The 21,403-nt window shown below is 37.3% G+C and overlaps 1 protein-coding gene across 1 annotated transcript in view; it reads right to left on the reverse strand.

Moving 5' to 3' along the window:
- Positions 1 to 1,051: 1,051 nt before the first annotated feature.
- Positions 1,052 to 21,403, reverse strand: part of RAB3B (RAB3B, member RAS oncogene family) — a 55,653-nt gene continuing 35,301 nt past the window's right edge. Inside the window, exons 3-5 of the mRNA XM_034415076.3 lie at positions 11,916 to 12,034; positions 4,516 to 4,640; positions 1,052 to 2,165 (exon numbers count right to left, since the gene is read on the reverse strand). Of these exons, the coding sequence (XP_034270967.1) occupies positions 1,978 to 2,165; positions 4,516 to 4,640; positions 11,916 to 12,034 (432 nt within the window). The 3' untranslated portion in view covers positions 1,052 to 1,977. The remainder of the gene's footprint in view (positions 2,166 to 4,515; positions 4,641 to 11,915; positions 12,035 to 21,403) is intronic.

A 21,403-nucleotide genomic window follows, 5' to 3' on the forward strand; every position in this document is an offset into this window, starting at 1 on the left:
TTTGTTTTGTAGATTAGGTTGCCCAGCCTTTTGTCTTGTAGATAGGTTGGCACCAGTCTTTCTGGGGCTATTAACAAAAATGGGGGCTGGTTTCCAAGAGCATGTTTCTCCTTTTCTCATCCAGAGAGGTATAATATTCTGCCTTTTTAATATTTCCTAGAATATTTCATTCTTCTAGGAGAAGGTTGGCTGCTAACTTTTTACAGAACCTGCCTGGAATGCTTTGTGGGGAAGCAAAAGGTAACTTAAAATGTATTAAATATAATATTTCATATTTATATTTATTATATTAGGCTTCATAGTAAGGTTTTTCTTGACTATAATATAGTTAAGTCACTTCAAGCAGTGTATTTATTTTCTGTAACTGAAAATCCCAGATTTTTGTTAATACCGAATTAAGAAATACATGTCTTTGGGGAAAACTCCACAAAGGGGCTTGAGGTTGTATCTGTCTGCATCACCAGCATAACTCAAAAGATAATGGGACCTGATTTGATGAATAGAAAGAACCTCGAAAAAACTGCAAAACAGTGCAAAGAGACATAAGCAACTTGATAGGCAATTTACACAAAAAATTATTGCTACTGGTGAAGGGGCTGCAACAAATGCTAGAAATTATGCTAGGCATACTTTCCCTGCCTAGTTCTAATCTACAGCAAGAAATCTTTACATATCAGAAACTCAAACCTTGTCACTTTCCCCAATTTTCAGCATCATTTTTGGATCAATAGAGAGCAGTATTTATAACAAATCAAATTCTTTACTTCAGGGATTGAGATTGATCTAGCAAATTTATCTTTCATAGGTGATACTTGAAAAATAAGTACCAAATCCTTTGGTGTTAGCATGGTAGCCATCTGTAGAATTCAACATGATTCATACATACAAATTGTAATATACTTAACATTACCTGAATGTCCTTTTTTATTCTACCTAGCAGCTTTAGAAAAGAATTTTACTCTGAAACATAGCCATACATTTGAAAGAATCTCCTATTTGGATAGATTTTTTGTGCTATCAGCAACTTAAATTAATAAAATAACCTGTAGTTACCAAATAATGTTTTATTTTGTCAAAAACCTATCAAGAAGAACAAATACACTACAAGCACTTTAAGTCAGTATCTTGTAATATATCATAAATATACAAGAAAATAAAACTTTTTGTAATAATACCAAATTGAGAAAAAAAGAATCACAGTTACTGAATTTTTTATACTTACTCTCCATACAATGGCTGAAATGAAATTAATACTGTATATGTTTATGCAAATGTTATGTATAATTTTATTTAGGTTACCAGAGTAAGCTTCATTAAACACAGTTTTCTTCTGATAATGGTGAAGAGAACATTGAACCTTATTTATAGCAAGACTCCTTACATCTCTTAATAATTAACACTGAGTTCAGTGAGATTTATTATCAAATAATCAGAAGTATTTGGGGACTGAGTGGTGGAATAGGGTTGGAAAGACTGCCAAAAAAATAAAATGAAATGAAAGAAATGGAGCAATTCAGCATCTTAAAATTATTACTGCACGTGCTCATAATTCTGTTACTTGCTTCTGTCTTTTATCAACATTCAGTCAAAGTATATCTTCATTACAGCTAAATGCTACTATTTATTTAACCGTACTTCAATCTTAGCAGTGGCTTCTAATGAACAGATCCAGAAGTGTTTTGAATTCATGTTATCTGGCTCAATTTTTAATAAAATTATTAGAAACACCAAACATAATTCAGAATGGTTAACACTATAAAATATTAAATCTTAAGATAAGTTCTCAATGAAATGCTAGCACTGACAGCCACTTTTTATTTTATTCATGGCGCAGAATATGTTACAGGATTTTTGTGGACACTGAACAAATGTACTTACAGTAGCTCCACCAGCACAGACACATCCCTTTCTAAAGACAGTAAGTGATGAGAAAACATTCCTGCATCAGAGAAAAAATTCCTACTGATTTTTTAGGCACTAACAGGAGCACTTCTGCTGTAGTGGGGGTGGCTGATAGGTGAGCCGCACATTCTTCCCAGCAGTAGCCTTTGAAGCTTCTGATTCCATGCTCTCTGACATCTTCTCACAAATGATGTCCACAAGACGCTCAAAAACCTGTCTCACGTTGATATTCTCCTTGGCACTGGCTTCAAAGTAATCAAAACCTAGTTTTTATTTTGGAACAAAGTAGACAAATCAGCTATCAGCTTATCCCAGGATTGCACTTCATACTACTACAGAGTTAAATTTTCTGCTCAGTTCATAAGCAACTGGTTTCTTACAAGAATAACACCACAAGTTCAGAGAAGGTAAGATGGTTTGTCATTATCCCACAGCATATAAAAGAAAGTTTCTGAAAGCATTTAATCTGTTAATGGTCCAACTGGTAGTATGTATTCCAGATTCTGCCTACTTGGGTTCTGCAAGGATTTCCACAAGAAGCTCAGTAGTCCATAAAGATACCTCTGTGCAACATAAAGATGTATTCTGAAAATCCTCACAGTACCAAAATGAGTTTGAAGTTTTGCTAATAACATAAGAAACACCTTTCCAAATCTATGGAGACTCTTAATCATCCAGGTCATGGTTATCCCAAAGATACTTTTTTAAAAGGTAATTGAACTTTCTTTGTTTTTCCTTGAAGACATTTTGCTTCTCATCCAAGAAGCTTTTTCACTTTTCATCTTCAAAACTGAAGAAGCTTCTGGGAGGAGAAGCAAAATTTTTAAAAATGGATTAAATACATCTTCATGTGATTTTGAAAGGCCTACAGGTGCTTTTTCAAAAGCAACTAGACTTTCTTTGTTTTTTCTTGAAGACATTTTGCTTGTCATCCAAGAAGCTTATTCACTTCTTATCTAAGAAGTGAATCTTTGCTTCTTGGATCAGAAACAAAATGTCTTCAAGGAAAAACAGTCTAGTTGCCTTTTGAAACAGCACCTTTGAGCCTTTCTAATCACATCAATATATTTAATCCATACATTTTTTAGGAAGCCGAATAATTAACAATCTTTTACTTCCTCATACTTCTGGGAAATGCATATATTCTCACTAAAATATTACACAATGGCAATTGCTTTTGTTGAAAACTTACTGATCTGTACTTTGTGATGTTTGAAATGTGACCTGAGAGCTATTTTTGAATTTACACATTTTGTTAAACTAGAACATTTAATCACATATTGTAGGATTTCACAGCCACCTTTATTTATTTATTTATTATTTATTTATTTTGTCGCATTTCTATGCCGCCCAACTCCCAAGGGACTCTGGGCGGCTTACAACAAAGAGTAAATCAGAGAAATGATTTCTAGGAAATGTCTGGGGAGACAATGAATATGTGACTAACTTTTTTCTTACTCTGCTTCTACATTCTTCAAAGATCTGAAACAGTTTGACAACATCTTAGGCCTATAGATAATTGCCAGGATGCTGACATTCCTCAGGCCTGCTTTGTGATTTGAATCTTGCCAGAGGTATTCAGCCAAAGCTGATCTGTATGTTTTTAAGCCTGATCTTCCTTTAATCTTCCTTGGTTTTGCATTCTACGGCACATTCAGTTTCTCCGATATAACTGTCCTCATATTTCATGTATTCCTTCAGTTCTTAGTTTTAGAAATTATCCTTGTTAAGTCAATGGTAGGATATTGTGTAAATTCAACTGTGCTTTTTGAATAAAATCACCTTATTGGAAGATGGGCGCCCTATAAATTTAATGAAAAAAGAAATATAGTGTATTTAAGCAACCTCATGTTTAGTGGGGTGTGTAAAGCCAGAATTTATTTTTATGTGAGTCAATGTATTTCCATTCCAAGTCTGCTTTCACTGATTACCTATTTGAGTGACACTGTAATCTATCTGTTGTAATGTAGCAGAAAGACAGTGATAAGTATCAGGCTAAGATCCTGGAGCCATGACTAAAATAAACAAGAACAACAAAACCCTGTAGATACTAAAAACTAGTTCCATACAATTTAAACATCAGAGTGCACAGTGGGATTGAATGAGAGGTTATATAATGAGAGAGAAAGGAGAAGTGTTTTTAGAGTTAACGGTTAAGACTTGAACCTTGATACAAACTGAGATGTCAGAATAGAAGCATAAGCAGAAAGGCTGGTATAGTTAATGGCACATGAAATGCATCAGTTCATTAATAAGTATACTGGACAAGGAGAGGAATAGGGTAGGTCTAAAGCTTAATCTGAAAGGAAAAGCGAAGCAGGAAGAAGGCATGTTGTGAAATAAAGTAATGGCGAAAGGATTCCTACAGGCCTTGAGTTAAATATTGGAACTGGAAAACATTGCTAACTCAAATTTCATGTTCAGAGGAATGAAAACCTTAGACACAATGACAGACATACGGCTTTGAGATTCTTTCAATGCTGATTTGTCTTCTGATAATAAAAAATAAATAATATATCTGGAAAAGCTGGTAAAGATGAGATGTGGCTAATAGATCAGGGGAAAGAAAGGGAGAAGAGGAGGGGAAAAAAAGAGATAAGGTTGATCATGTACCCAACTGATCAGCCAAATGTTTTCCTTTTTCAATAGGAATAATTCTTTCATCCTCCATATCACACTTATTCCCAACCAGAATAACTTGTGCATTATCCCAGGAATACGTCTTTATTTGAGTGGCCCTGTAAAAAAAAAAAAAAGACAACAATATGATTTGCTGTGAACGGTAGTTACAGAAATCCATCAACTCAAAACAACAGCAACAGCTTAAAAACAGCCAGTTTTGTTACCAAGATATTGTTGTTAGTATTATTACAAAGTATTTCGTTCTAGAAATTCCCATTACTTTTCATGTGAGCCAATACCTTAGTATTTGCCTATAAAATTATCCTAGAATACTGTTTCTTAAGCTATGTTCATTGGAAGAGCTCTATTTTCCAAGCTATTCTGCAAGCTGATACAGGTAGTTCTTGTGCAGCTCCAGCTAGCAGGCCTGCAAGCTTTCCCTTAACAATCCTGACTCAAATATTGATGAAATATGCCATCATATGGAATTTCATTTATCCCATTTATCTTCATAATGCATATATTAAAAATAAAGGGGAAAAGTAGGTTTAAAAGATGTTTTACTTCAATACTCCTTATCTTTTCTATACTTAGAAAATAACTATTGTGAACTTGAAAAGCTAATGAAACAATGCTTAGTTTAGAAGACATTATCACAAAAGCAAAAACACAAAAACACCCCCTTTTAAATCCAGCAGGGGGAGCCAGAAGATTGAAAACATGGATTAATTCAAGTAAACCACATTGCCCTGTAATTCTAATATAATTCAGCTAGCCAGCACTCTTACCATGGACAATTTTTACTTCATTAAACAGACCCAAGTTAATGGAATATTTCCTTATATCTCCTATTTATTGTCAAAATCTGAGTCTTTGATATTGCTGATGGAGTTTGATTTCTGATTTAAAATTATAACGTATGATAATTCATTTATTCATTACCACATGCATGATAAAATGATAGAATTCATTTCTACAATTTTTTGGTTATTGGTGGTCAATCCACACTGAGCCTGTCATATAAAAGCACTCTCAGCCAGTCAATGTATGCATTTTTTTCAGCACACTTGCTGAATATTCATCACTAGCCTTGCTGATAGGGCCTAGTTTAAATAAATGCTGGAATAGTGATAACCAATCTAGGAAGAGCCAATGGATTTTTTTTGAAATTTCAGCACCCATTGGTAATGAAATTATAACTCTTAAGCTTCACACTTCAACAGCTCTAAATGTAATTAGTACCGTAGCTAATGTTGATGGTGAATTCTCCCACCTGCAATCCTATACAAACTTACCTAAGAATAAATACAGATCTCGGTGATGCTTCTGAAGAAGTCATTGAAAATTGCAGACAATTTCATAACACATTTAGGTTTGGATTTTTTCACAGCTGTTTGCAGTTGCATGTTATATTCATACTACAGCAGAGAGATAGTTAAAGTAATGTGAAGGCTAAATATTAACTAAGGTTCCTTCCACACTAAGAGAGAAATCTTATGCATTATAATATATACTAAGGCGTACTGTGGCAGACATTTCATGATTCAAATTCCTAGTTATGGTCTCATATTAGCTTTTATTTCAGTGCAAAAATTATTGGGAAATTAAAAAGTTTAGAATATGATGCTGCAAATGCCTAAATTTTATATGTTTGCAGAATATAATAATTTTTTTCTTGTTGGCTCTAGCAGTACAAAAGTCTAATCTATATAGGTTTCTGGGAAAAAAAAAAACAGAAGCTTTCTCCAATTTGATCAGCTCACCGGCATATTATATCCCATTCCTGTGCACTGGTTACACTTAGCTATATCATACTGCCCCACATTCCAACCATATGGGCCAACCATATCATGGGAAAACATTTCTGGGCTTTGACTTTACTAATCTCTCCAAAATGGGGGACAACGAGTTGCATCTCTTATCACAATTAAAATAGTCAGGGCCTTTTCTAAAGAGGAAATGAAGTCTTTCAGGTAACTGGGTGTATCTCCAGATTTATTTATTTATTTATTTATTTATTTATTTATTTATTTATTATCAGATTTATATACCACCCTTCTCCCGGAGGACTCAGGGCGGTGCACAGCCAAAGTAAAAACATAAATACAAACATTAAAATACAGTTAAAAAGATATATATGTGTTTGGCCCCATAATTAAAAAACAATAACAAACCTATTAAAAACATTTAAAAATGTGTTAAGCCAGCCCACCTTGCTGAAAAAGAAAGGTCTTCAGGGCATGGCGGAAGGCATTAGATTAATTTGTAACAACCCATTTTATATAGTTGGGGAGGCAAAAATGGCAGTGACATGGAAACACTGCTAGTGTACATTTTCAAAATTTAAACTGCTAGTGTACATTTTTGTCACAAGACACTTTCCTTTTTCAATGGCTATGCTCAATACAATAGTCACTCTAAAAGCAATAGTTTCTCTTCCTTATCTACTTCATTGTACTTCATTATATTTCATTGAATTAGGGAGGAATCTACCTGAGCTGGCTTTGGATATTATCTTATTGTTGTGATTTTAAAAAATGCTTCAACTTAGGTAATGGTTCCTGCATATCTCTACCAATGTCATCTTCCTTACTCTGCACAGTTACCTTCTTTTCAGTATCTTAGTGGCATTCTGCCTGTTTGCCATATGATATTTGTATTAGTCTATTATGTGTACACGGGTTTATGGCATTGATCAATCAAACAAAGGAAATTAGAACAAAATAACCTGTAAGCCATAGTTACCTCCTTTGCATCTCCAGGTTTTTCTCCCCTGAGTAAACTGAGCAACAAACGTGGCCTTTTCTCTCATTCCTTCCCATTTTTCTAGTTTTGGTATGAAATGAGGTGTTCAGCACTTCTTTGGAGCTGACTGTACACCTTGAACTTTTCACAGAGTGATGCAACTTGTGAAGTGCCTGTTCTATTAACATTGAATATGTTTTAGCTCTTGACACTTTCTCGCTTTACAGTTTTTTTAATTAGGTTATTTTTTTCATCTTGCGTTCAGCTCCTGAATATTACATTCCCACTGATGTTAGTATATATAGGCCAATGAGTTCGATGAAGATTTAATAATGCTTAGGGAAGATGTAATGAAATCAGTGGGATTTAAGTTAGTCATGATTTATTGAAATGCCACCGATTCCATTGGGTCTAATTCTGCTTAACACTCAGGACAGGGCCACCTTCTACTTAATATACAGGACAGGCAAGAGCCATAATTTTGGCAAAAAATATACAAGGAGCTGGAGCATAACCTAGAACAGGAGTCCCCAACCTCTGGGCTACAGATCGGTACCAGTCCGTGGCCAGTTAGGAACCGGCCTCACAAGCGACCAAAGCTTCATCTGCACATACGCGAGATCTAGGTAGAGCACAAAACTATACCCTCTGCCCCCACTTCCGTGGAAAAATTGTTTTCCCTGAACCGATCCTTGGTGCCCAAAAGGTTGGGGACCACCAACCTAGAATGTTATATTTCATTCTATATGAATGAGTATATAGAGTAAGCGAGGTTTGTTTCTGTCTGTATGTGTTTAACCATGTTTAGCCTATTTTGAGACCTTCATTACAGTTTCAGTGTTTCTTCCATTTATGTGAGATGAAACTGACCCATCAATTGTATTGGCAACCAAAACTGTAAAAAGATAGCATTGGTGGGACTTTGGGACTCAGATTACCACAATCTCACCCACAGCCCTGAGGCAGCCTTGAAACATTTTTTAATAATTCTAGTTTGGAAGGGGTGCTTCTTTTCTGCTCTCTATCCAAGAGTTCTCTTGCAGACAATCTAGGTTGCCTCTGAAATGAGCCTGGGGATGACCTAGCGATAACCCACTCCTGTTGGCCAGAACAGCCTGCAGTGAAAATTCCACTGTCATTTACTCATTCAGCACAGTGCCTTCATGGCCATTTTGACTTTGGTCAACAAAAGACGGTAAATACTTGGCTTGTTTTTCTTTGCACTGGAATAACAAACTCTCAGAGGATTGATAGAGCTGTCTACTAGCAATACTGCTATTTGACATGTGTATGTGATATGTGTATGTGCTGTGCATATTATGAAGTGTGAAAAATATGTAACAGATGGAGACACAAATGTAGAATGGAGGGGTGCAATAGAGAAGGTTTCTTTGCATGGTCATAAACAATTCATAGAGGAGAAGAAAGGAATGAAAAATCCAGATGCACGAAAGCACCAAGACCCCTCTGATTTCATTTCTTCTGCCATTTAATTCAAATCAGTTCTTCCAATCATTAAGCCAGACTTTTCGTAGGGGGTGATGGAGTGGTATCATTCTCAGAACAGGAAGGTTGGAATTCAGACAACCTCAAGATGGCACCATCTATGAAATCATTTCATAGGATTATCACTCTCTTGCAAGGATCAAAAATGCCTCTCAGAAGAACAAGGCTAAGAAAATAAACAATAAAATTAAAGGTTGAGCTCCCAACCATATTCAACACACATTCAGGCCAACAACTCGTGGTTGGTTTTCCCTTTGGGATATGAGGTGGAGATGGGAGGAAAGAAGCTAAGGAATCCAACAGTTGCTCCCTTGAAATTATCCCCCATTAAATTGTGTAAGAAATGTAGTCTGGCAGCTACAGTACAGTAAAGACAATGTACCTTATACCGATATACATTTCTTCTGTCTCAAGGGTGGGAAAAGCACAGTAACATGGCCATAAGAAAGAGCTCTTAGAGAATTACTCTCTTAATAGACAGTGATTTTCCCAGTTCGTGCATAATGAAAATGCGGTTACCCATGTTGCCCTAAAACGTGTGAATTTAATTATGCAGTTTAAGCTGACAGATCCTTCCAATAATATTGCATGCTGTTTTACTGACCTAGAACCATGCTGTTAAACTCACTGATGGGAAATGTTTGACTCAATCTGACCGCGTTTCAGACGGCAGTAGGCACATGATCCGAACTGGCACAGTACAAGTTTGCTACAAGAAGCAATGTATTTCTCGTTTTATGAAAAGACATAAATTAAAACCACTTCTTGATGCGTGAACTAATTATCGCAGGGAGGTGTGGTTTAAAGAGCACAAAGGCTGTCAGCTGCCTAGGAAGTGTTGTAGCGTCCCAGAGTTAGGGTTGCCATTGTCTTCCTACCACACTGATAGCTGTCTGAAGACCAGAAAGACAATGAATGAACATTCCACAGAATGCCATGGATTTGAGAGTATTCTGTATAATTTTATGCAGGACTACTCATAATCATATTATGATAATTCTATGGAAAGGAACCGCTAAGACTGTGATGGCGAACCTATGGCACGCGTGCCACAGGTGGCACGCGGAGCCATATCTGTGGGCACGTGAGCATTGCCCTACCTCAGCTCCAGCACGCATGCATGCGCTGGCCAACTGATTTTCGGACGTTCTGGGCCCACCGGAAGTCAGGAAATGCGCTGTTTCCTGCCTCTGGAGGGCCTCCTGGGGGTTGGGGAAGGCCGTTTTTGCCCTCCCCAGGCTCCTAGAAAGCCTCTGGGGCCTGGGGAGGGCGAAAAATGGACCTACCTGGCCCACTGTGCCATTGTGTGCCAAAAGCGGTGGGAAACGTGGGGGGGTCACGCACGCATGCATGGGGGGTGTGGGCATGTGCGCACACACACACCCTATGCTTCCCCCACTTTTGGCATGCGGCAGCAAAAAGGTTAGCTATCTAAGCCATCAAATCCAACAACTTACTCATGAAGAAATGCAAACTAAAACCCCCTTAAGAAAATGACTGTCTCCTGCCTGGAGGACATCATTAGGTAATTGTTTCACTGAACATTAGTCAGACCCATTGATTTTAAGAGGATTTTGTCTCTAATGAATGATGCAATATTGCATTCAACTTCCACCCAAGCCTTTCTGGTCCATGAAATGAAGGGGTGTGGGTGTGTGTGTGTGTGTGTGTGTGTGTGTGTGTGTGTGTGTATGTGTATGTGTGTAGAAATAGAGGTAATTTTTGCATTTCAAATAGCTGTAAGTTTTTCACTCATTTCTGAGAGATGGGCAGCCATATAAATGTGATTAATATGTAAATAAGTTGAGCTCAAAGTGAATAAAACCTAGATATATGTAAATCTGAAACATCTGTATGCTGTTATCTAAGATAAACAATATTTCACAGTATTCATTTCAAAATATGGATGTGGTTAAGAAGAACAATACTATATTCCATTCATTTTATTGTGGTTGGTATCTTTACCCTGCTGACACCAATAGGACCAAAGATATCCTTCATAGTCCCTGCATGATTCTAATTTTTAAAACATTTGTTTTCAATTCTAAAATGGGAAAGTGGTAAACTTCAGTCTCTAGTATTATCTTTATTTCCAGAAATGCTTTGGATCCTACATGGTACCATCAATATTCTCCACAAATGAAAATGGCCAGTGCTTTTTCTGCAAAGAAAAACAGCAGATATAAGCTTAGAGCTACTGGGATCATCCTGAGAAGACCGGCTAGAGGGGAAGGATCACTTCCTGGAAGCAGATATTTTGATGCTATCCCTGTCTATTCTGACAGCCATTTAATTAAGGTCAATCTGTGCAGAATAACTGTCTGCTTGGAACTGAGTGCTGATTTTACTTATTTAGAGACTTTAAGGTGGCCTTTCCTGGTAGCTTAAGATGTCTAGACCGAAAAGCATGCTTTGCCACCAAGACTCGACATCTAGATACATCTTAGAGGTTCATTCGTGGGGTTCATTCGTTCCAGGATTTTTGACTAATGGAAGACACACTTTTCCATCTAAATCTAAAATGTATTCAAGTATATTGGACCACCGCCAAATGTTTTGAATCAGAATTATATTCAAAGAAATGTTGTGGCAGTGTTTGAAGGTTGGACAACACACTGTCACACAGATGGTAAAATGATGTATAGCTTCTGGTAATACAGACACTCTCTGTATAATTAGAATGGCTCTGAAATCTCATAAATAAACATTAGGCAGGACTGATGTTATTCACTGACATTGTGAAATGAACTTGAGTTGACAGTGAATGCCATTAGTAGAATATTTGGACTGCAAAATAGTTTCAGGAGAAGAAAAAAAAACTGATGTGCATTAATGGAACATCTTTGAGGACATTCAACTGTCCTACGCATATTTATCTGCTGCAATCAAGTCCCATTGTATTCTGTGGCAGCTCTTTCTGAGGACGGAATTGGACTAGAAATCTGAAATTATTAATGTACACATTTGACAGAATCAAAGAAAATAATTAATTGAAAGGGCATAAAATTAGATTGAAAAGTTTGTTAAACAGATGGATTTCCTTTCCTGTCTTACAAAATCTGGTGTAAAGTGATCTCAGACATGATTATCTTTACCAAAACTGTGTTTTTTTTAAAGACATAACATTGAACTGTCCCTACCAGTCTTGTATAGCATTGAAGGACTCTTCACAAGTAACATCATACATCAGGATGAAACCCATTGCTCCTCTGTAATAAGCGGTCGTGATGGTCCTGTACCTTTCTTGTCCAGCTGTATCCTAAGTAGAATAATAAGTAAAAATAGTATGAGCTTTATGAGTTTTCCCCGGGCCTAATACTATTGATAATACAATAAACATTTTGTGTGTTTGGTTTTTCTTCTGCCAGAACACTAGATTCATGTTTCCAGTAAGGAAACTATTTTTCGTGAAAACATGGAGTAAAATGTTATTCCCGCTGTGGAAATTCATGAATTAGGCAAATAATAAAGATTGCATTGCATATTACCTTTGTAACATTCCATTAATTTCTATTTAGAAAAATATAATTCTGGTCTGACTTTGAAGTACAGTCAGCTTTATCACACCATTTTTTTTCTGACATGCAAGTATCATAACCATAGAATACAATGAAAAGCTTATAAATAATTCCAGCCATGAAATGGCCCTTCTGTGGATACCTTCCTATGATATATAGCCCTGGGGAAGATACCAATTTTCCCCAGTTTATTGCTCTTGCAGGACCATAATTTCATTAATTCCCAAATTGTGCTTTTTTTAAATTGTAGTTCAGCACCATTGGTGCCCTCCAGTTATTTAGGACTATAATTCTCATGAATCCATGATCTCTGAGTATAAGAGGGATTATTAGAAAGTTGTAGTCCAGGTTGCTTCACACTCTAGTCCACTGCTCTGTTTTTAGGCTTTCCATGCATCCTACAATCACAAGGAGTCTAGTCACCCTTTTCCCTCTAACAAATGTTATTTAAAAAGCAAAACTTTTGCCATATGCCGCTTACTTCATCAGATGCATAGAGTGACTTGTCTGAAACAAATTATAACAAGTTAAAACCCCATTGTATTTGCTAAAATGTTTTGAAATAGTCTGAAACCTTTTGACATGCAGGTACTCCTTGACTTTCGACCACAATTAAACCCAAAATTGATATTGCTAAGCGAGACATTTAAGTGAGTTTTGCCCCATTTCATGACCTTTCTTGCCACAGTTGTTAAGTGAATCACTGCAGTTGTTAAATTAGCAACCTGGTTGTTAAGTGAATCTGGCTTCCCCATTGACTTTACTTGTCAGAAGGTCACAAAAGCTGATCACATGATCCTGGGACATTGCAACCATCATAAATATAAGTCAGTTGCCATGTACCTAAATTTTGATCACGTGGCCATAGGGATGCTGCAACAGTCGTAAGGGTGAAAGAGTCATAAGTCACTTTTTTCAGTGCCGTTTTAACTTCAAATACTCACTGGATGAACTGTTGTAAATTGAGGACTACCTGTATTTGAGTTTAGCAATCTCTTGCTTATTGGTCAGTGGTGGGTTGTTCCCGGTTCTGTCTGGTTCTTGCGAACAGGTAGTAAAAGCGGTGGGAGGCTCCGCCCACCCGCCTGGATGTCATAATGGACAATCTGCGCATGCACAGAAGCTTCTGTGCATATGCAGAAGCACGTGCGTGCACTCCCGTTGCGAGCTGGTAATAAAGGTACCATATTTTTCAGAGTATAAGACGCACCCACCTTTTTTGGTGAGAAAAAAAAGAAAAAGAAATCTCCCTCTGTCTCTGCCTCTGAGCAATTTTGCCTCGTTGCACCAAACAGCCTGCTTTACTTTCATTTTTGTTTTCAGCATAGCTTGATTAGCACAAGGGGGAAAAAAATCTGCTCCAGCAATTTACCTCTTTGCAGCAAGCAGCAGAGCCCTGAGCATAACAGCTGAGAGCAAATCAGCTGAGAGTCGGGAGGCGGATCCAATCAACTTGTGCTAATTAGGCTGTGCTGAAGCTGAAAGGAGATGTTTTTTCTTGCTGTTTGCTTGCAAGGAGGTAACTGCTGCGAGGCAGAGGCCAAAGAGTGGGGGCCAGTGGGTGGGCGGGGCTACATTCAGTGTATAAGACGCACCTAAATTTTCACCCCCTTTTAGGGAGGAAAAAGGTGCATCTTATACTCTGAAAAATATGGTAAGTAAAACCCACCCCTGTTATTGGTGCTGTTAAAGTTTACTTTTTTTCCCCAGAATGACCACTTTGAGATTTGCCACACTGTGTCCTGGGTTTTAAAATAGTCCAATAAATACCTTGTCCTTGTTTTAAATCCTGCTATCAAGCTTGTGTCCATTAATCCTTATGGGCAAAGTTTGTCCCATTTGTCCACTGTGCCTTGCTGGGCATCTGTTGAAATGAATTGTAGCTCATGAAGTGAATTTCTTTTAATAAAATGTGTTAGGCATAAAAGGTGCTTCCATACTAAAATTTTATGCTCTCATAACATAGGCTAACGTGGGCCTCCCCCAACAGCAGCTTACAGCTACTCTGCTTTGGTCCCACTGCAGATATTCGAAGTGTTTATAAAAACACAATTGCTTTTTTTAAAACATTCTATTTGCAAAGCTTTCAGCAGCCAGTGAAAGTATTAAACAGCAGCAGGGAAAGCAACAGCCTTATCTTTAAGGCACACACTTGGTATTACAGCAGCTTTTTTTCCCCTGATGTGACCTATCTTCAGTCTGCTGCTTCTCAATCTCAAATTTTAAAAAATGTTTCTGCCTCAGACGTGATTAATGGGAAAGTCTCCTCTTTCGCCTATCTTCTCCAGGAAGATGTAACATTCTGAAAGGTTCTTATTGCTCAAACCCCTTTAGCATGAAATTCACTAACTTGCAAAAGGGCTTCAAAGGAAGAAAATCTACTGGTACAAGCTATAATTCAACTATGCAGGAAATGACTTTCCCTCTTACTTTAATTATAGTGAAACCCTTGCATATGCATTTGGCTGTCAGTCCCATTAGCTGGATTCACACATTGTGCTAAGTCTTTTTTTTAATCCTGATTTGATGAAATACATTATTTCATCTGGAACCAACTTCCTCTGGGGCTCCGGTTGGCCCCTGACCTCCACACCTTCCGCCGCGACTTAAAGTCATGGTTGTTCAGCCTGGACTGGGGGGGTTAGCATGTATTTTAACACGCTTTTATTCGGATATTTTATTGTTGTGAGCCGCCCTGAGTCCTACGGAGATAGGGCGGCATATAAATCAAATCAAATAAATAAATAAATTATTGGCTACGTTCACACAAGTTTGGTACAACTGATGGTTTACAAATCACAAGGACTGAATTCAGTCCTTGCAAAGAAACCAGACTATAATTTACCAAATTCAAGATACTTGCTTTTTTTAAAACACTTAAATTGGAGTCAGAAGACAAGTGAAGCTATTTCAGCGTGAGAGTAATGAAAGAGACTTCAGGGAACATCTACCTGTTGCATGGATGATGTTACCTAATTTGGTTATACAATGTCTACAAGAAAACAACCAACCTCACAAAGCATCAAGGACCCACATTTCAACCCTGAGCTACAAATCTTCTCTTCTATCACTAACATCTACCCACTTGTGCAACTATATTTTCGGTCAATTGCAAGTTCTGACAATGTACTGCAATAGTCTAATCTTAAAGTTATCAATGTAGACCACGGGTATCAACCTCAATTTCATTGAGGGCCGCATCAGGGTTGTGTTTGACCTTGGAGGGCTGGGATGGGCGTGGCCAGGGTAGGCGTGGCCCACTTGACATCACTCCTGTCAGGGGCACCTATGGTGGCCCGAGTGCTCTGCCAGCAAAAACAGGCTCCCAAGCTCTGTTTTTGACTGCCGTGGCAGTCGAAAACGGGGCTTGGGAGCCTGTTTTCGCTGACAGAAACACCATGGGCCGGTCCTTCGCTGTTTCCAGAGCAGCTCTGCAGGCCAGATCTAAGTACCCCTTGGGCCGTATCTGGCCCCCGGGCCTTGAGTTTGACACCCCTGATGTACACTCTCATTCCTTTTTTCCAGGTAGGATCTACTACTCGCTTTATCAGACAAAGCTAATAGGGACAAAGTGCAATAGAAACTAGAAGGGACATTTAAAAAATATTCCTCATTCCTTTGCTGTGGCAAGCAAAAAGCTAGATGCAGAAGGCCTTGAGGAATTGAAGAGAGCATTCTTTTATCTCTGGGGAAATGTGTGCAATGTTTATCCTATTAAGCAGCCTGAAACCTTTACTAAATTTATACAGGTTCAAATAGAAACTGTGTTCCATTTGATTCTTGCAAGACCCCTGGACAATCTAGGTGTGGAACAGAGTCTCTAGATATGTGGTGTTTCTGATGCTCGACAAACAACACTCTGTAACAACAAATGCAGTCTGAACACCATGCATAACAAGTAGCATGGTAAGCAAAGCATCCTTTTACATCATGTTTCAGAGTGATATCCATCTTAGTGTTTTGCAGTAAGAAATTTTTTGTCGCACTTAAAAGACTATACTTTATACGTTATTACATGTATACTGATTATACATGTAATAACAACTGCAAGAATTGTTTATGCTCAAAACTGGAAAGCAGAGAAAATACCTTTGGAAGAAGAAGTATTAAAAAAATTTAGATTGTGCAGAAATGAATAGATTAACTTTGATGATTAAAGACAGGGAAGAGTCAGAATATTTTAAGATATGGAATTATTTTTATTGTTGGTTGGAAAAGAGATACAAATGTTATAATTACGTATAAAAATTTGATGACTAGAATATGCTTATAGGAATGAATTGTCATAGTGGTTTGGATGAAGTTCAAAATAGAAGAAACTTTTGGAAGAATAATAATAAAAAGAAGTGAAGAAGATAACATCGAGATGTCACAGGGGAGGGATGATTGATGTACTAAATGTTTGTCTGTCTTAAAAAAAAAGACAAGCCCACTTTTTATACAGAATGTAGTAATCTGTCTGTTTTGGAATGAAGGTATTTTTTCTTTTATTTCTCTAAATTAAAAGCCCAACACTTCATCTAAATTTACCTGCAGCTTTTGCCTTGTGCTATTGTATCCTATGGCAAGAAGATTACCAAGCAGCCATGTGGTGCATTGTGTAGAAACAAAAGCTGTTCTTTCATTCAATTCCTGTAAACTGTTTTTTTTTTTTTTTTAAAAAAAGCATTTTATATGGGAATGTTAAACAGTTGTTTGTTTAAAGCCTCTCACGCTCAGTGTCAGATATTGCCTGCATATGATGCACCAGAGACTAGAAGGGGTTAAGTCTTTACAGATATCACATGTGACTATATCAGCCAATGAACTCTCTTATTGGACTCTTACCTAGAAACCACTTGGATATCTTCTCTCATCTATCTCTCAGCGAGACAACACGTGAACTTCTCTCTCCTCTCAACATCTGAGTCATACAGTTAGGGTAAAAATGTAACAGGACACCCTGTTCATTATCGTATGCATGTATATATTTGTAAATAATAAAAACAACCTTTTGAACCTGAAGCTGTATTGACCAAATAACTTCCTCATAGAACCAAATGAGCACGACCATCAATATATATCTGATATTCAGAACCTTTTTCTATGATATCAATTTTTATCCCTCTCTTCTGAGAAGAAGAAAAACTCAAGATAAAGTTGGCATTTACAGGAGCAACCATGGTGATTGCTGTCAGAAAAAGAAAGGTTGCCCTTTGAGTAAACGTTCTTTTCAGGGTAGCTTTATTTTAATCTTGATCATCACATTCTGATTACATGGAAAGTATTTCCAATGCATGCAGTATATGCAATTATATCTAATACTTCTTTTATTATTTTTAATATAGAGAGTTTTGGTATGCAACCTTTTAAAGCATACTCATTTTTACATAGCTCCCAAACTATGTCACAAATACTTGGTGATGGATCTTTAGAATTATATGAATGACATGTCCATTTATGCTGAATCTATTCTATCATATCACAGAAATTAATTATTCAACTTTCTTAACCTACAGAGGTATAGAAGAATCCATTGTTTGCTAGATGTGTTATCTACACAATGATTTTTCATTTTAATTTGGTATTACGTTAATACCCTGGTACAAAATAACTTCACCAATTCAAATTTGCCCATGTTGGTTAAAATTAGCCTATACCCCCTTGTGTTTGCCACAGCAAAAATTATGATGTGCGGACTGAATCTGTTATAAAACTGTACAGTAATTCAGTTAGTAAGCATTGTTATGCAGAACCAGGGCTGAAATCCAGCAGTTTCTGACAGGTTCTGGAGAACTGATAGTGGAAATTTTGAGCAGTTTGGAGAACCAGTAGCAGAAATTTTGAGTAGTTCGGAGAACCGGCAAATACCACTTCTGGCTGGCCCCAGAGTGGGGTGGGAATAGAGATTTTGCAATATCCTTCCCCCAGGAATGGGGAGGGCATGGAGATTTTGCAATATCCTTCCCCCAGGAGTGGGGAGGGAATGGAGATTTTGCAATATCCTTCCCCCAGGAGTGGGGAGGGAATGGAGATTTTGCAGTATCCTCCTCCTGCCACGCCCACCAAGCCATGCTCACAGAACCGGTAGTAAAAAAATTTAGATTTCACCACTGTGCAGAAGTGATACCTCTGTAATTAGAAAAAGAAGAAAAAATAGAAATCTGACTTTTCCCCATATAGGTAGTCCTTGATTAGTAACCGCAACTGGGGCTGAAACATGATTGCTAAGTGGCACAGCCACTAAGCGGAAAATCATTTGAATGCAATGGATTTATGATGTCATTTCCCACTCAGTCGTTAAGGGAAGCGTCACAAGACAGCAGCTTAAAATTTTACTTCCAGTTCTCCATTAACTCTGCTTCTCACAAACTGGTTGAAAAGTACACAAATGGTGACCACCTGACTGTGGGAGGGTGCAATGGTTGTAAATGCAAGGATTGGCCACAAAGCTGTTTTTTTTTCTTTTTTACATAGTCATAACTTCTAACAGTTGCTAAACAAGGCAGTCAGTAAGTGAGAATTGTCTTATTTTCTGAAAAGAGGATTTATTTTATTTATGAATTAGATATTTATCTTGCCTTTATTTGTTCTTATAAACAACTTAAAACAGTGAACATGCATAATAGTCTTTCCTCCTTCTGTTTTACGCACAACAATAACTCTGTGAGGTGGGTTGGGCTGAGAGAGAAAGACTGGCCCAAGGCCATCCAGCCAGATTTTATGCCTAAAGCAGAACTAGAACTCACAGTTTTTCGGTTTCTATGCCAACACCTTAACCATAACACCAAACTGTAATGCGTGGTGAATTAAAATGAATCAATCCCATTTTAATAATAAATATAAGGGAATCCTAAAATCCAGTCATTTCTCAAATATCAATTTGATGTGATAGCCAGACACATAAACCAAAGAAGATAACAAAGCAAAAGGAAGCGGAGATATAGGCTTCTTTTCACACACCTTGACTATCCTTCAATTGTTACAAGACACATATTCATAATAGTTTCATGCAAGTCAACCAATTTTATGTATGTATTTATTTTTATTTATTTATAAGACTTATAATTCATGGCAAACATAAACAGACTCTTGCTGGCTCAAATAACAAAGCACAAAAATACCAAAAAAATATTTTTAAAAATACATTAAAAACTCAACAATATAATACCGGTGTTAAATCCCCCAAACCCCTTTGGAAAACTTCTGTTTCCAACTTTTCCCCAAAGGGCAGACAATTTCAAGGATAACTGAACAGGAGGCCATTCTAGAGAGTTGGTCTCATAATGGAAAAATTATGGATTCTGGATTCAGCTCCCCAACCTTCTGAAAATGAAGAACAATCAAATGCTTCCTCCAGCATAACTGAAATGATCAGGTTCCAAGCCATACAGGGCTTTATAGGTTAAGACCAGCACTTGAAATTTTACCCAGAATCTAACAGGAAGCCAGTGCAGGCCCTACAAGACAGGTGTAATAGGTCCCCCCCAGGCAAGCATCAATAAGCATTGAGGTTACTACATTTTGAAGCACCAGAGGTTTCTAGGTAACCGTTAAAGCAGCCCCTTGTAAAGAACATTGTGACAAGGGCATGAGTCACTGCGATGTTGTCCTCATGCAACCGGTATATAAGTAAGCAAATATTTATATTTTAAAAGTGCTTTGAAAGTTTCATCATATCTCATGAGTCTATTTCTTTCATAATGCTTTGTTTCTGTCCTGGCAAGTAAATACAGTTTCTTGTGATTGACTTCTTTTCTGTTGAGAAAAGAGAAAATCCACATCACTATTCTCCCATTAGATGAAAGAATATAACACTATGATGCCCTAAGCATCTTATAGACCTGGTATTTAAAAAAGGCAGTTTCTCCCAATACCAAACAAGTTGTGTATTTAAGATTAGTTGAAAAGAAGGTCCTAATATTAGTGGCATTGGTGTGTTCAGATCATGTGATAGCCAAAAATCAGCCTTCTGAGTGGCATGGCTCCAATTACAGTTAGTCCTAGACTTACAACCATTCATTTAGTGACCATTTGAAGTTTTAAAACAGAAAAAAGTTACTTATCCCCGTTTTTCACACTTATGACTGTTGCAGCATCCCTGTTGTCAAATTTTGGACGCTTGGCAACTGGCACATATTTATGATGGTTGCAAGTTCCGACAGTCATGTGACCTTCTGATAAGCAAAGTCAATGGGAAGCCAGATTGACCTAATGACTGCAGTGATTCCATTACCAACCTTGGCAAGAAAGGGCCAAAACTCACTGAATAACTGTCTTACTTAGCAACAGAAATTTTGGGCTTAATTGGTTGTAAGTCAAAGGCTAACTATACACATTTTTCTTGAGGGATGTTCATTCGGTCTTTATGCTATCTTCTTTCTGAAAACAATTGAAAGTCTCATTATTAATCCACCTATTTGTTCACCTGGAATTTTGCTTTGCTTTGAACTTTTTTAAAAATTATGCAGGTACTCATTATTGTCTCTATTGTGATGGTTTTATTGAACCCTTATTTATTTATTCCCTTGCAAACTGTTCTGGTTTCCCTGAAAGGAAGATGGCTACAGAAACAAAAAAGAACACCACTGAAGTCTTTTGAGTTATTAAAATTAAAGGAGGTCTTTGATTATGCTCAGATAAAATGTACAAAAGCAAGCAACAAAAAAATTATGATGATGGTCACTAGTCAACTGACTGGTGTTTTTTATGCTGTAAAAAAGGAACAAGATGAATCAGTGACATGATTGGAAGTAAAAGAGTATGAATCACTTCCAAAGCCACATTTTTATTCAATCTGCTGGAAGCAGTAAATTAACCCTCACCTCAGCCAATTCTTTGGCGGAAGTGCTGAAGCTCTGCAGAGCTCAGCTTTCCAAATAACACCTCATTTTAAGATAAATTTCTACATATTTAATTCCTGTTCCCCAATAACATAGGAGGGGAAAAAAAGGCCATATCACATTTTATGGTGTAATTGTGCTCAATAACTGTGGCTTGTTCAATAACCCATGACTCAGTGCAGAACCCAACCATAATGGAAAGACCACTTGAAAGCGATGATCTAGTGCCGGATGATGGACTTCTCGTGTTGAATGCCACTTAACATGCTACTCAGGAAGAGCTGAGGA

This window comes from Pantherophis guttatus, chromosome 3 (genome assembly GCF_059756535.1).
Source record: "Pantherophis guttatus breed Tessera chromosome 3, ASM5975653v1, whole genome shotgun sequence".
NCBI classification, from domain to species: domain Eukaryota; kingdom Metazoa; phylum Chordata; class Lepidosauria; order Squamata; family Colubridae; genus Pantherophis; species Pantherophis guttatus.